This window comes from Parasteatoda tepidariorum, chromosome 7 (genome assembly GCF_982258835.1).
Source record: "Parasteatoda tepidariorum strain Cologne lab strain chromosome 7, Ptep-v5.0, whole genome shotgun sequence".
In the NCBI taxonomy this organism is placed as follows: Eukaryota; Metazoa; Arthropoda; class Arachnida; order Araneae; family Theridiidae; genus Parasteatoda; species Parasteatoda tepidariorum.
This window is the reverse complement of record NC_141761.1, coordinates 12,834,843-12,850,364: the sequence shown is the minus strand read 5'-3', so window position 1 is coordinate 12,850,364 and position 15,522 is coordinate 12,834,843. Positions and strand designations below refer to the sequence as shown.

The following is a 15,522-nucleotide window of genomic DNA, read 5'->3' as shown; positions in this document are numbered from 1 at the left end:
TATTCGTCTAAATAACAATTTCTTTATTTTTTAATATAATTTTGTTAGTTCTGCCTTTTTTTTTTCTTTCAGCATTCATTAGTTTTCACTTTTCAAAATTTCTCATAGAAAGAATAGTTATAATTTATAAGAATGAGGAATAGATCCAAGCCTTAACTCATGAATGAATATATTTTGTTTTTGCCTGAATGTACGAGTAAAAACTTACTTCAGTGCATACCTTAGTAATATCTTATCCTTGCATACCTTAGTTGTATTGTAATAGTATTTAATGCCAAGTGATTGTAAATGTCGGTATCAAATTTGAAGCCAAATGCATTGCGACCCACCAAGGGTTGAAAGTATATATTTATATATATATATATATATATGCATGTTTTTTTTATAATAAGTGAGTTGTTCTCAGTATTTAAGAATTACATTCTTCTGCACTTTCACCGGAAGTGCGCAACACCATTTTTTAAATTTATTTCAAATTGGTAACGATCCTTTGCAATCACACCTAACAAACAAATTTCTCATGTTTTTAGAAATTAGTTAATTAATGCCTTTTTATTATCCATATTATATACTTGCATATACTTCCTAAATACCAAGGATGACCGGTAAAGTTGAATGCAATAAAATTCAAGTTAGCATGTCACTAATTAAGCAACTACTCAAATATATTTCATCATAAACAGAAATTGCCTTGTCGACAATCGACCCCGTACGTTCATGAAAATTATTGAGTTTACATTCCTTGACCAGAAATAATGTAATTATTTAATTAAATTAAATACTTTTTATCTATAATTAATTAATTAATTTTAAATTTGTCCAAAGTGTTAAGTCGCTTATTTACACAAATATCAATACAGAAGGGAGCGTATTAATTTAATCAAAGGTAAATTAATGACGTATTGGACAGGTAAATGTTTTGGAGTATTTTTCATGAGATCGCTTTATCCTGTTGAAGGAATAATGAGGTCAAATTTAAGCTAGAAGTTACAATTCAAGGATAAACTTTGCAATATTTCATATATATGTGCCATAGTGAATAACCGGCATCAAGGGAATGTGGACTTTCGCCGGTGAATGTCAACAATCACATTGTCGCTCAACAATCGCATGTCCAAAATATTTGTTATAACCGATTTGATATTAATTTATTCGTTGGTATTATTGTATTTATTCGATATGTTAATAGGATAGATAAGGAGAAACATCAGTGTTCGAAGTACCGGTTAAATGCATACTGGGCAGTGGCACTTGACCTTAAAAGAAACATTGATGTAGGGCATACCAGACAAATGAATGTCAAACAGTGGCACTGAACCTTAAAAGAAACATTGATGTAGGGCATACCAGACAAATGAATGTCAAACAATGGCACTGAACCTTAAAAAAACATTCATGTAGGGCAAACCAGGCAAATGTATACTGGACAGACCTTCACTAGACCTAATATATATTTCAGACATTTTCCAAAGAGACTATGTGATTGTCAACAGTCAACATTCTCCGGCGAAAGTCAACAACCACCCATTTCGATCAGTCACAGTAACAAATATATATATATATATATATATATATATATATATATATATATATATATATATATATATATATATATATATATATATATATATATATATATATATATATATATATATATATATATATATATATATATATATATATATATATATATATATATAATGATGGGGAGCTTAGCTGAAAACAAATATGACTTTTAAAGCCTGAATGATTTGGTCATTTTGAAGGCCAGGAAACTCTCCGGATCTTAATTCTGATTTTAATTCTAACCCTGATCTTAATCTTTTGAACTATCTACACGAAAATAATTATAAAAACGGACTGCAGAACCAAAAAAGTCTTTTGAATTCAAAATTGGTTACAGAAATCAAGGAAATTGTTGATAACTGTCAAAACCTGGTAGGCTACTTTCGAAATCAAAGAGAGAGAGTATATTGAATAAATTATAAAGAGACACACGTAATAGAACTTCAAAAACAACAAAATAAATCAGGTCAAGTTGAAACGTGTTCTTAATTTAATTAATACGCTCGCTTTTGTAAAAAGATAAATTCTTTTTAACTGAAAAACAACAAATTATTGAATTTGTACGATGCCAAATTCAAGCATTATAGGAGAAAAATGTGTACTTTAAACAAGAACAAAATTTCGAAACTATTTAACTAAACTTACATAGATAATAATTTGAACCAACTTGCTTAACTTTACCACTCACTCCTGGTGCATGCAACTGAGAAATGTGTAGTAGACTCTTTACAAGTAGAAATAAAATTGGGCACGGATCTAGCCCTGTTTCTCTCCTGTTCTGTTGCAGCTCTGGTCAGGGCTATATCCTGTGCGAGCGATCAGCCAAGGACAACTTCGCTGAGCACGCTGACCAAATGACGCCAGATAGGAAAGAGCAGGGCTACGTCCCAGCCCGCCTAATGAAACTTCGTGCTGATAATAATTTTGACGAGTCAGACTGTTGACCCCATCTCTGCAGGGAGGACAAACTGCAAGAGTTGCAACGTCGGCAGCAAGACACTCCTCCCAAGTTGCCAGTGGAAAGCACCCGTCCACCCCCACCGCCGGGTGATGCGTCCACCTTCATTGAGCTCTCACCGGATAATCTGACCCGAGTACCGGAGAAAGGCATCCTGAAACACGGACGTCCGGACTGGGAAGACGGTGAAGATCCGGGAGAGGAGAACAACGTGGACTCATCCAGTGACGTGGAACGAACTCTTAAGAACATCAATGGCTACCACGAAGAGATCCTCGAGGCTCTGCATTCCGCGTCGCAGAGACTCGGCGACAGCAAACGCAGCCCATCTCAGGAGAGCCACAAAAGCTTGATCGACGCGAGCTATTCCACTGTCAACGTCGCCAAAGAACAAGATATAGACATGGACGAACCTATGCCGGTTCCGATCCGCATCCGGAACTTGGAAGATCTCCTGAGACAGTTGGAGCACCATCCTCTACAGCAGCACATGTCTCCGGCTTGCTCCGACGAGATCCGGTTGAGTGAGCCAGAGGCGGACAGGCACTACTTGCTCGGCAGGCAAGACCGGTCGGGAAGTGATGGCAAAGTGGATCCGGGCCTTCATTACCTTCTCGGTCGACTGCAGGCAAGTGGCGCCTCCTCCACCAAAAGAGGGCACTTCTCGAACGAAGAGGATGACGATGACGATCAAAGTGACGACGATGACGGAAGCACTTATTCTTCTCACCATCTGGTGAGGAGTGCCAGCGAGGAAGCTTTGCCTGTGACCACCAAAAGAGACTATTCGTATTCGAACAAATCTAGAGGCAAACGGGCTCCCGAGCCTTGCGATTATGCTCCGAGCCCACCTCCCTCTGAGGACTCGTATGCAAATTCTTCTGAAGAAAATGCCTTTCTGCCGCCTCCTGTTCCGCCCTCAGTGCGGGGCGCACGCACTGCCAAAGTAGAGCCAGAAATCCTGGGTCCGCCCTCCGCCATGTCAACTGGGTCGTTGCCATTAGGAGCTAAGAGAAAGGGAAAGAAAAAGTTTCCGGAATATAAGGTTCTATACATTTTTAAATTATTTTTTCTTTTCAAATTCATTATCAGGGTAGATATATTTTAGTATAGTTTATTTCGTTGAATGAGTTATTTTTACGTAGTTCGAAAATTAGCGAACTGTCCTCCCCAATCATTAAAAAAAATTAAGTTTAATAACTCTTTTGATTATATTCTTATTAGATTTGTACTCAAAAGTAAAGAATATACAATTTTCTTTGATAACTTTTCATTGATCCTAGCCGAAAATAAAGGTATCGTATCAAAAAAACTGTCCATTCAAAAATTTTATTCATAAAGCAGTTAAATCAATAACAATAAACTGTTGACACAACCTTGAGATAATTGAATTCGTGTTTTCATAAACCAAAAGTAACTTTCACCGAATTTACTAAGCGTAAAAATAAATTATCGACGCAACTTTCCAGCCACTAATTTAAAGCGATCTGAAATCCGGTAAAACTGGTAATTTTTTTTTACCTGAATCAGCAAAACTTGAACAGCAGTTTTCTCATCTATTGTTTTGATTCATAAAAACTTTTATGATACCGAAAGTGAACATAGTTACTATTTTTACTGCAGCCTTTAACTTAGAAATACACTATTTTTTACTGCAGTCTTTTACTCAGAAATGCACAATGTTTAAAATTCAACCCTAACTAGAAACTGAAATTTTCTTACGAACTGCGCAAGTGAGGGTGTTACAATACATAAGAGTACCAAATATAAATGTAAACAATTATTTAAAACATCGGTTCAAACTTCTACAATGTTGTAGTCATACATTTTCATTGGAATAAGAAATAGCTGCAATGCTTAAATACTCTAAATAAATCAGTTGCAGAATCATTAGCTATTTTAACTAATACTGAAAAAAATGAGAAAAATTAAAAAATGATGAAAAAAACTAAAATATTGATAAATTGTTACAGCTGAGTTTAATAACTAAATTAGAACCATGTCAATTTTTAGTTGTGAAGATTGTAAATTAAATAAATAAGAGTAATGAAATTACGTTAAAAAAAAGCCTCACAATTTTTGTTTAAATTTAAAGCAGTAAGTAAGTAATAAGAATTTAAATGGCAGGTTTTAATTCAACAATAACTAATAAAATTAGATGTAAGAAAAATGTAGTAAACGAATTAGAACAATTTAAATTTTTACAGATGAAGTTAAGCGCAAAATAAATTAGAGTCAAATCAATTTTGCTTATGAAATTAATATACGGGCAAAGTTCCACTGTAATTAGTCATTATATAATAAATAATTATAAATAAAATAAATAAGATTGTAAATAATGTAAATGAGCAGAATGAAATTATGTTAAAAAAAACTCTCAATTTTTGCTTAAATTTAAAGCAGAATGTTAGTAATATAATTTGAATGGATGTAAATTTTAATTCAAAAACTAATAAAACTAGATGTAAGAAAAATTTTGCAAATAAATTAGAAAATTTTACTGATAAAGTTAAACGCAAAATAAATTAGAGTCAAATCAATTTTGTTTATAAAATAAATATACCTGCAATAAATATAGTTCGAGAACAAGAAAAATGTTAAAGACTCTCATTTAATTAATATCTTATAACTCAGTAAAATTATTTTTATAGCTGCATAATGAATCCATTAAAACTTGCACAAAACCTATTATGCATTAAAAATTTCCTAAAATAAATGAAAGTGAGAAAGATTTTAATATTTAATTCAAATATTAAGGTTATCTTAAAAGACAAAGATTAAAAAAAAGAAATTGAAAAATTAAGTTTTATAAATATTTTAAAGCATAATCAAGATTCACTAAAACTTAGAAAATATTATTTATTATGTCACGTATTTCATATATCAAAAATGGAATTTTAAATAGTTCTTTTTTCTTTAAAAAAATATACTGAAAGTCACTTGAGATAAAACTGTAAAAAAACCTTAAACTAAAATTTTTTTTAAAAAAATTTTTGTTTCAAAGAGTATTAAAAAAATTTTTACTGGGGAATTTGTAAAAAATCATGAAAAAATTTTAGGCAACACAGATGCAGAAAAAAAAACTTTTTTATTAGAAAATTGCAAGGAAGGCCTAATAGAAAATTTTAAAATATTTTTTTTAGGTAAATAAATAATAATATTTCTTTTAAAATTGCCAAGAAATCACTATAGAGAAAAATAAACAATAGCTTAATCCAAAAAAGCGGATAAAAAAAATTTTTGAAATTTTTTTTTCTGAAATCAGTTTTTTATCAACAAAAAAATTACTATAAAAATCGACTAAAATTGATTTGAGAAAAAACAAAAACATAATGATAATAGACTAATAAAAAAACAATTTAAAAATACCTTAAGAGAAAAAAAAACTAAATATGTTGAATTAATTTTCAGAATCAATATTAATTTGTCCTGTAATTGACCACAAATCACTAAAGAGGAAAGATATTTTTACACTTACATTTAGCTAAACTAAAGGATCGATCATTTAATTATTGATCATTAATAGTTATAGTTAGTTATTGGTTTCAAATATAGATTCTTTCCAAAATCATTTTTTAAAAACAAATTTTTGCAAAATGTATAGAAATCATTTAGTAAAGTTATGAGGATTACTTAAGAAAACGAAATGCATAGAAAATAATTTTATATATTTTTTTTTCAATCAAAACTATGAAAAAACTTTTTTTTAAATTCAAAATTGGCTATCTATTATGTATTTACCCTGATTCTCGAACATATTTGAAAAGAAAAATAATTTCTATTCATACTCGAATATGAATAGCTATGTGGGCTATAACTTATTTCAAGTGCTCAAATAAAACTTTTTACGTTGTTTGAATGCACACCACGCTATAATTAATTTTCTTAAAAAAAAAGAAATATGCGATCATGACTTGGAGACAGATTTTATAATGTATCAATTAGCTGAGTATTAAATTTCAAATAATTCACTTATAAATTACAAATCACGCATTTTATATGTCTAGAAAAATTAAGAAATTTGTGGTTATAAAAACACGAAAGAAATATTCCATCAATGAAGAAAATTGGTAAAATACTCAACACATCTTTAAACTCCATGTTTCGTTAATTATTTATCATTTTCGGCTAGGATCAATATATGTTTTAATAACAGTTTCTATAAATTGTAGAGTCGTTAAATTTATACATGGTAATGTTTCTTATGAAATAAAATTTAATAAGCTAATATATAATTTTTAAATTGATTTAAGGGTAAAAAAATAACGATATTCTGTTTAAAAAAATTCTACTTGCAGAACATTATTTCCAGAAAAAACACTTTAAAAAAAAAATCAATATTTCTGAAATTAACTTGTATTTATAATGTGAAATCGCAAAGCAAAGAGCAAAATGCTACAATGGCGATTTCTATGTAGCATTTTCGACGTTTTACAGTGAGCAAAACGTCGTCTTTCTCAGAACTAATGATTTAACTAGATATTAATCGTAGACAGAAATTATTGGCGGCAAAGAAGACTCTTTTGTACGAAATGGCGTAGTTGTAAGAATTGTTGTTGCCCTATTTTAAATAGCATTGCAGCTTCACTCTGTTCTGGATTCAAAATCTCAGCAGCTTTTGATTTGTTTACTATGTCTTCAGCCAACCGGCCTGTGTAGGGGGCAGGGAACTGTTCTTGCATTAGAAAGGTACTGGGTTCGAATCCCGGGCAAGGCATGGATGTTTCTTTCTCTCTCTGTGTGTTCTATGTCCTTTCTCCTTTGTGTGTGAATGTGACCCGCCCTATAAACGGGTAGTGGTTGTGTGAATGGCGTGGCAGAAGTCGAATTCCAGGCCATAGATGGTGCCACTGAAAAACAGGAACAATCGCACCCCCACTGCCTAAACAGGCAAACGACAAAAAAAAACTATGTCTTCAACAATAAAGATTCTTTATTATGTTCTCTAATTCAAACAAACGCTCTTTGTTTTCCGATCCCTGATTGAAACTTGCCTTTCAGTTAAGACCATTCGTTTTGTAAAAACATGTCGTAGTACGGCAGTTATATTTTATATCCGTCGTTGAACAGCCGACCATATTTCGGGTTTACGACTACTAATGTTCAACTCCGTAGCTTTGTAATTTTGAACGCAATCCAGGAGACAAGAAAACTCCTGGATCAGTAGCCCCAGAGGTATTGATTTGTTATGGGAACATGGAAAACTTAGCTACTCGACAGATTTAACCTGCATCAATGACCAGTTACTACACGGGGAGTCCTCTTCCGGCCTGGGATCGAACCCACGAACTCTTGAACATGGGCCCATTGCTCTACCAACCAGGTTCAAAGTTCCCCCTGATATTCTGTCAGCTTGTGATATTTCGACTTAAGATTACAAATGATGGAGTAATGATGGCTTCGATTTCCAGTTTTTTTTATTCATGCAGATCGATACATATTGATAGACGTAGAATTGATTTTTCTAATAAACTTGATATCAAGGAATATTATATTCTTGTCATTACAGATCTTACGTTTTCAACTCAGCCTGCATTAAATAGCATTTCGTCCTTAAAAATAAATAAATCCCATTATATTCTATTCGTCAAATTAACTGAACGACATTCTGACTTAGAAATATTAAACCCCAATGAGTGATACTATTATGATTTTTCATACTTCCAGATGTCATCTTTTATTCTCTTCACTTATCGTACCTTTTCAACTCAAGTTTACCCCTACATTAAATAACGTTTTAACCTTAAAAATTAATCCACTTATAGTTTTATTTTCATCTACTTAATCTAAATCTACTTAAGTTTTCCATTATATTATATTCGTCGAATTAACTGATCAACATTCTATCTTAGAAATATTAAATGCTAATTTTTTTATGTTTTTTTTCATACTTCCAGATGTCATCTTTACGAGCCCAGCGATGGTAACTGCCCTCCTGACCATCCAAGGTATCCGCTGCCTCACATCACAGAAGGTCCCGAAGGAGTGTGCTAAGTGGCCAATTTCAAGTCCTCGACTGCAAAATTTCAGAGGGAAAAAAATCACTTTCATAATTGAAGGAAATTTGGCTCATCCAAGCATGGTTTCATACATTAGCTTTCATCCAAGCCGGAGAACAAAGCTTCCGCCAGAAATAAAAGAACGTTGTTCTTTGTGCAAACTTTTTAACACAAATATAAAAATGGCGCTGAAGGAACTAAAAAAAAAGAGAGACAAATTAGTGAAAAATTGTGATAGATGGCATATTAGTTTGGCGATTTTTATTGGATGGATATTTTTGTTTCTTTCGTCTCGTTTTTTTTCTTTCTTCCGGGACCATGTGTCGAAAAACTGCTAAGCGCTGTAGTTCTTTCAGCGCTCTAGTTAATAACTAAAACGATCCATTTCAGATCTTTCCAGTTGCTATTTTCGTATAGTGTGACGTCACCAACCTGGTTTGTGACGACGCTCCTAGTTTGTGACGTCATCATCGATCACATACTTCCACATTTTCTTGATCATAGAGATTCTTCCTTATCTTCAATAGCCGTCGTTCGTGATTATCATTACGATTCGTCGAAGTCCTTCTATAGATTCTTCACGAATGTATGCATATAGAACTTTTTTTCAAAACTTGTTCTTTAAATGTATTGAAGCGTATATTTATGACATGGTGACTTATACATATGCTCAACAATTTAATTAAATGATGCATCGTATATATATAGACAAAAGACCCACTTACATTATAAAAGACAGTTATTCCCTTAATAGTTATTCCCATTTATTCCCACTGATTTAAGCCTTAAAGTAGGCTTAAATCAATGGGCCGCCAATTTTAGGCTTAAATCAACTACCGCCATCTTTGAAAGCCAACATTTTAACCAACAAGTCTTGAAAAAATAAGTTCTGAAAGCTTCCTTATTAATGAAGCACAGCTTATAAATAATGGAAGTGGGTCTTGATTATAGACTAAACGTTCAACTTTATTATTGGCAGACTCCAACAAAATAAATACAATAAAAGGCGGAGTAGAATGCTTTTTTTTCTTTCTAGTCTATAATACAGTACTATACTTAAATAATCAGATAATAGCGAATACGAGTTTCGCATTTTTAAGTTGTGTAAAAATTTAAACAGATATAAATTTGAAATATTTTTTCTAACAAGAAAATGTCTACTTAATGGTTTCATTACTCGTTATGAGAGCATAACTCAGTAGACTGAAAAAATCATAATAAATAAACCTCATCAAAATACCATTAAATAGGTGTTAACAAAAAAGGTTGTCAAAGTTATGTAATAATGACAATGTATAAGTGTTGTCAACAATCAAATGTTGCAACGTAAATTAAGCATTCACGATTGAGTATAATATATTTTTTCTATGATTGTTGTCCTTCCGTAGAAAGTCACCGAAATTTGTTTTTAAATTATAATTTAGAACAATTTAACTGATTACGACTCAGATAAATAACCTATATATACTACTACTTAGAATTGTTATTTCTACTTTATTCTTTAACATTGTATTCCACTTTTGGTGTTAGTTAATAATAACAATCCATAAAGATTATGAATATTTGAAAATCATTTTCAAATGGGTCCCAATATTTTAAACAACTGCTGTTGTTTAAAAAAGTAACCTTAATATATATATATAACAGAAATTTTGGCTTAAACTGAAACTGTTTAGTTTCGAATTTTCATTAGATACAAAATGTTACTTCATTAATAGAAATTGCTCTTATTTTGTTTTCATTTTCAACGTCGCAGAATTAATCTTCTTAGATGATACAGTATTAATTCCATTTAACAGAATTTAGCAAAGAATAAAGTTATCGCGAATACATGCGTTTTAGAACTGATTCTTAATGTTGCGGTGCCGGGGCGCAGATTAATTTATCTTTTAAAGTAACTAAGTATGTAAGTACAACTCTACAAAATACTTTTTAATAATACGTATTGATTAACACGCATAAAATGTAAAGTAACTAGCTAACATACATGAAGCAAATCGGCGACATGAAATAGCATTAAGCAACTTTAAAATTGCTTTACTTTTATAAAGAGCCTGTTATTTTGTAGCTAATTTTTTCCCTAAAATTTTTTCCCTATAATTCCCTAATAAATAGAACAATGATACCAAGATTATATAGAATGTTACACGAGTTTTAAATAATTAATGCAATATTTCAAATTGTTTTACTATTTACATTAAATAGTTACTGTTAGAACTAACACTTAGAGAAAGATGTACAAAAAATATTGAAATTATTTGTTGATAACGTAAAAGTATTTATTTTTAAAAAAATGTTTCTTTTCCGCAATAAATCTGCATTTTTACTTATCGACTGCAGATCGTAATGTCCCATACTTTGTTCAAAAGAAGAAGCTCATATTTTATTATGTTAGTTAATTTATACTGCAGTTTGAATGTAGTTTATAATAAATGAATAATTTTTAAAGAAATGGAAACCATTAAACCATTTAAAATGTCTGAAAAATTTATTCAGAAATACATTTTCACTTAACGTCTCAATCCTTTACTTCATTTTGAATTCTCTTTGTACAAAAATTACATGTTTGTTCTTCTAAGAAAATTGAAAAGGTGTTTTTTTTTTAACGGAATATTCTTTTCAAAATAGTTTGCCAAGAACAGACTATGAAAATCTGTATTGACGAGGTTAGAAAAAAATGGAGAAGTTAGTTATCCTTTTATCCTTTTCAGAGTTTGTTGAGATGTTATAATATATATATACAACAAAGAATTATAAAATAAAATAAAATAGAAAAACGTAAAGGTTCTTCAGGACACATTCCTTTACGATGGTAAATGCAATATTTCAAAATAAGGAATAATTATCCAAAGAAAAAAATTATTCTTTATAATGCGTCTGTATTGCTAAAAAATGAAAATGTAATTGAAAATGAGTTTGAGATTAAAGAAAGCAGAAAAAAAATTTACCGATGTGGAGTAAAAAATAAAATGCCTTAAAAAATAGATATACCAATCTAACAGTTAACAAAAATTCGGTAAGAAGAAAAAGATGCTTATAGCTTGATGCTTAAACAGTGCTTATAGCTTGAATCGCATAAAATAATACTTAAAAATAAATAAATTTGAAAAAATATGAAGCAAATTAGATTTCAGTGCTGACATCTATGAAGAAACACTTTAGTAAAGAATATTTGGAAAATTTAAGTAACAAAATTAAAATTAATTTAAAAAAAAAAAAAAAAAACTAAGATTACATTTTTAAAAAGAACTTTTACATTTGTAAATAAAATAAATCAATAGATAAGATGAAATTATTACTGAGCATTGGAAATTTATCTATAAAAAATATATTGTTTAAAAAATGACATTACCTAAACCCAGAAATGACTAATTATACGTCATAGAACTTTGATTTGAACAACATTGGAAATAGAAAAAATTTCTATTATTTGAAGATTCTTATCAGATGTTTTCAGTCAACAGTAAATGTTTTAGAAACTATTTAAAAGATAATCATAAAAATATGTGGAAGATTATGCACCATATTTTTAAAAACAAAAATAATGGGTGGCTTAAAATGAAGTAAAATTCACTGTCTACCATGCCAGGAAAAGTTTTAAAATTTTCACCCGCTTGTCGGGCATGTTCATGTACAATGTATTAGCCCAAACATCTTTTACGAATGCATATTAAAAAAAATATATAATTACATTAACGTTTTTACGAGTTTATTTAAATAATTTATTAAAATTATTTAAATAAACTCTCACTACCGCATAATCTTCCACACTTAATAAGAAAAAAACGAAGCAACTTTGGAAATATAAACTTTAAGTAGGAATGAATTTTTTAAAAAAACTTTGCATTGTAACAAATAATAACCTACTAGGACATTATCGAATTTCACGTAAGATTGAAAACAGATGAAAAGAAAATTAAAAGAAATAAAACAATATCACACCCGCCTTTGTTTTTAAAAAAATTTTTATAATTTTTTTATATACCGCGATTGGAGATTTATATAAAAATAATCATGATTGAGAAATTAAAAAGAATAAAGTAACTTAGCCGTATAAATTCTTATTTATAATCAAAATTTGAGGGCTTCGTTGCTATTTTAATGCATACCTGATTAAGTGAATGTTATTTTCGAATTATGCTGTTAATAAGCGAAATACATATCAAGCAAAATATTAAATTATCATTCAAAAAAATGTTAGTTTATGAAATCCGTTAAAAATGAATCTAAAGTTATTCGATTATAAAACTAATATATAAAGTGAAAGGATGTGTATGGATTATAGCTGATATATACTGTGAAATGTACATTTTAAGCTGTAAATACATCTTTAGTGTTTGTTGAATTATTGTGAATATGTATTGATAATGTACTAAATCCTTTTTTCTTCCCTCAGATTTCTTCTTTTAACTGTCTACAAAAATTTGGTGCTTTATTTTATTTTATCAATTGAAAAATGTAATACATTTATTTTCATTAAATAAGTTTAGATTAGTACCATGTACTTCCAGAATATAGCACAATAATTAATGGTGCTTATTTGAATATATGTGTTCTAATTATGTGTGTTTAGTTTTTGTGTGTAACGGATGCTTCGATTGTAGTACTGTGGTGTTTTATTTCTTTAATGGAAGTACATGAATTAAAATATTAATAATAAAAAATTATAATTTTTTTTTCTCCGCAAAATGTACAATTATGAAATAAAATTTTTAACCCAACGTAAATTAAACAAATTAAAATCTTTCTGGAAAAAATCAATGATTAAAATAAAACTTAATTCTAAAAAAAATTATTAAAATGTCTATAAAAAAAATAATGGTTAAAAAATTTTACGTTTAAAGTACAACGCTTACCAGGATATGGATGATTGACTGAATATAAACAATAACAAGTTTCCTAAAACCGGAAGTAAATTTAGAAAACTTCCAGTGTATCCCTCCGCTTATGTTACGAGGCGATGTGTGAACAGGCTAGGAAGTTTTATTATTGCGATTTGTGTTTAAATATACGTATATTTAACCGTCCGTAAGAATTTTCTGTAATTTATAAATTCTAAACAGATCGCGAGCCTAAAACAAAATTAATATAACAGCATAAATAAAGTTAGCCATGTTTTGGGTGTTATCCCTTATTTGGCTATATTTGTGTCAAATAGCACCGTTTATTATTTTTTGGGTAACATTATGGCAAGCTTGCGGAGTCTTCCGAATTTATTTGTTGTTTGTTTCGATTGAAAGAACGCGTTATATTGAAAACACTTCAAGCATAATAATATTGGATGGCGCGTTTTTTCAAACTTTTTTAGGCGAGAAAATCAGTCGGAAGTAGCAGCACTTACTATGAATTTCAACCCCCTAGCGTCATTTGCGCTTAGAGTCAATTATTTCGAAACTATTTTCGAAATTATTTAGAAACATTTTTATGTGATGTGGATTCAGCAATTATTAAAATTATGCAAACATGTTTCGGATGATTTAAGAAAAAGAAAAAAAAATCAGATTGGAAAATGAAATCCACTTTTCTTTTTTGTTTGAGTTATTATGTTTCATTTAATTCTATATTGTGCCATATCCATGTTGCTTTTATATTGCCTCCCATATTGATTATATACTGCCCATATTCATATTCAGCATCATAGTATTTAAAAAATTGAGGCGAGAACAGAAATTCATTATGGAACATTCTTTCTCACTTTTCAAATTGAAGTTAGAACTGAAATTCATTCTGGAACATTCCTTCTAACTTTTCAAATTGCAGTTAGGACAGAAATTCATTCTGGAACATTCCTTCTAACTTTGCTAAAAGAAAGTAAAATTGTATTTTTGAAAGGAAAAAAAACTGTAAAGTCAGTGTAATTTTTATTTCACTGAAAAATAAAAATTATGTGGATATTTGGCGATAATTCAAACTATTTGTAAATTATATGGTTTGCCTCATCTTTGCATAATTTGTAGATAATTGTAATAAATTATAATTCCTTCATAAAATAAATTATCTCATCTACTTATTTTGCATAAAGGAACTGTAAGTAACTTACAATTTTAAATGCTTCTTCTTACTCCGGGAATAGTTCTTAAAATTATTATTTTATAATATATATATTTACGGCGCACGATGGCTGAGTGGTAGTTCTTCGCTTTCTCAAGTCATAGATCCTGGGTTCAATCCTCGGGCCAGCCAAGTTCACTCAAAATGTTCATCATTTCAATAGGTCGATAAAATTAGTACCGAGCATCCAAGATCAAGAAGACTGAGATAAGCACAGAAGGCTTTGGCCCTCTGTGGGCTGTGGCACCGCTGAGTTTAGTTTAGTAAATATTTATGTTTAAAATAATAAATATTTCATTTTTATTCTATTATAAGAAATCAAATTGACTAATTATAATCAATAAATAGTGCTGTGGTTCGATAAAAAATAAAGCAGCTAAGTTTTTAGATGCTTGAATGACGTGAATATTGATTACAAGGCACAAAAATTAGACAAACAAATTTTAATTCTTCATCTCAATTGCAAATAAAATTTTCTCAATGTTGTTTATTTCAGTAAAGACAGTTAATTTTTTTGAATATGTTCACATAGTCAACCCTTGTGAGTCTTTGAACAGTTATTATCTGTAAATAATTAAGTAGAACGATAATTAATGATCTGTTACTGTAATAAAATTTTTCTTTTAACACTTTGTATGTTTTTCTTAATGGTCTCTCGTTATATTAATTTCAGATATTCTATTTAATTCTTTACTCGTTTCATGTGAAGAAATGAGCAACCAAAAATACCTGTCTAAATATAAATTATAGACATATTAATTAAAAGTTCAAAGCATACAGAACATAATTCTAAAATTAATCAAGTAATGCAACATTTTTTGGAAGTCAATAAAAACAGTGTGATTTCGAAAACTAATCAAATGATAGCTGGTTTGAGTACCTAACCTCATTGGTTCAAGTACTGATCTGAAAATTGTGTTGATCCTAAAATTGATCAAATGATACTGG

At 29.8% G+C, this 15,522-nt stretch overlaps 1 protein-coding gene across 6 annotated transcripts in view; it reads left to right on the top strand.

Annotated features, from left to right (window-relative positions):
* The window catches only part of LOC107447300 (disintegrin and metalloproteinase domain-containing protein 11), a 204,670-nt gene extending 194,993 nt beyond the window's left edge, over window positions 1–9,677 (top strand). For 2 of the 6 annotated variants that reach the window (XR_015435316.1, XR_015435317.1), the window contains exons 29-30: window positions 2,354–3,569; window positions 8,422–9,534. Coding sequence is in view for 4 of the 6 variants with exons in the window: in XM_087167333.1 (XP_087023459.1) it covers window positions 2,525–3,569; window positions 8,422–8,451 (1,075 nt within the window). In the remaining 2 variants the exon portion in view is untranslated. Of the gene's footprint in view, window positions 1–2,353; window positions 3,570–8,421 lie in introns of all 6 variants that reach the window. The other 4 variants (XM_087167333.1, XM_087167334.1, XM_087167335.1 and 1 more) reach the window with 2 other exon arrangements.
* The last annotated feature ends 5,845 nt before the right edge of the window (window positions 9,678–15,522 follow it).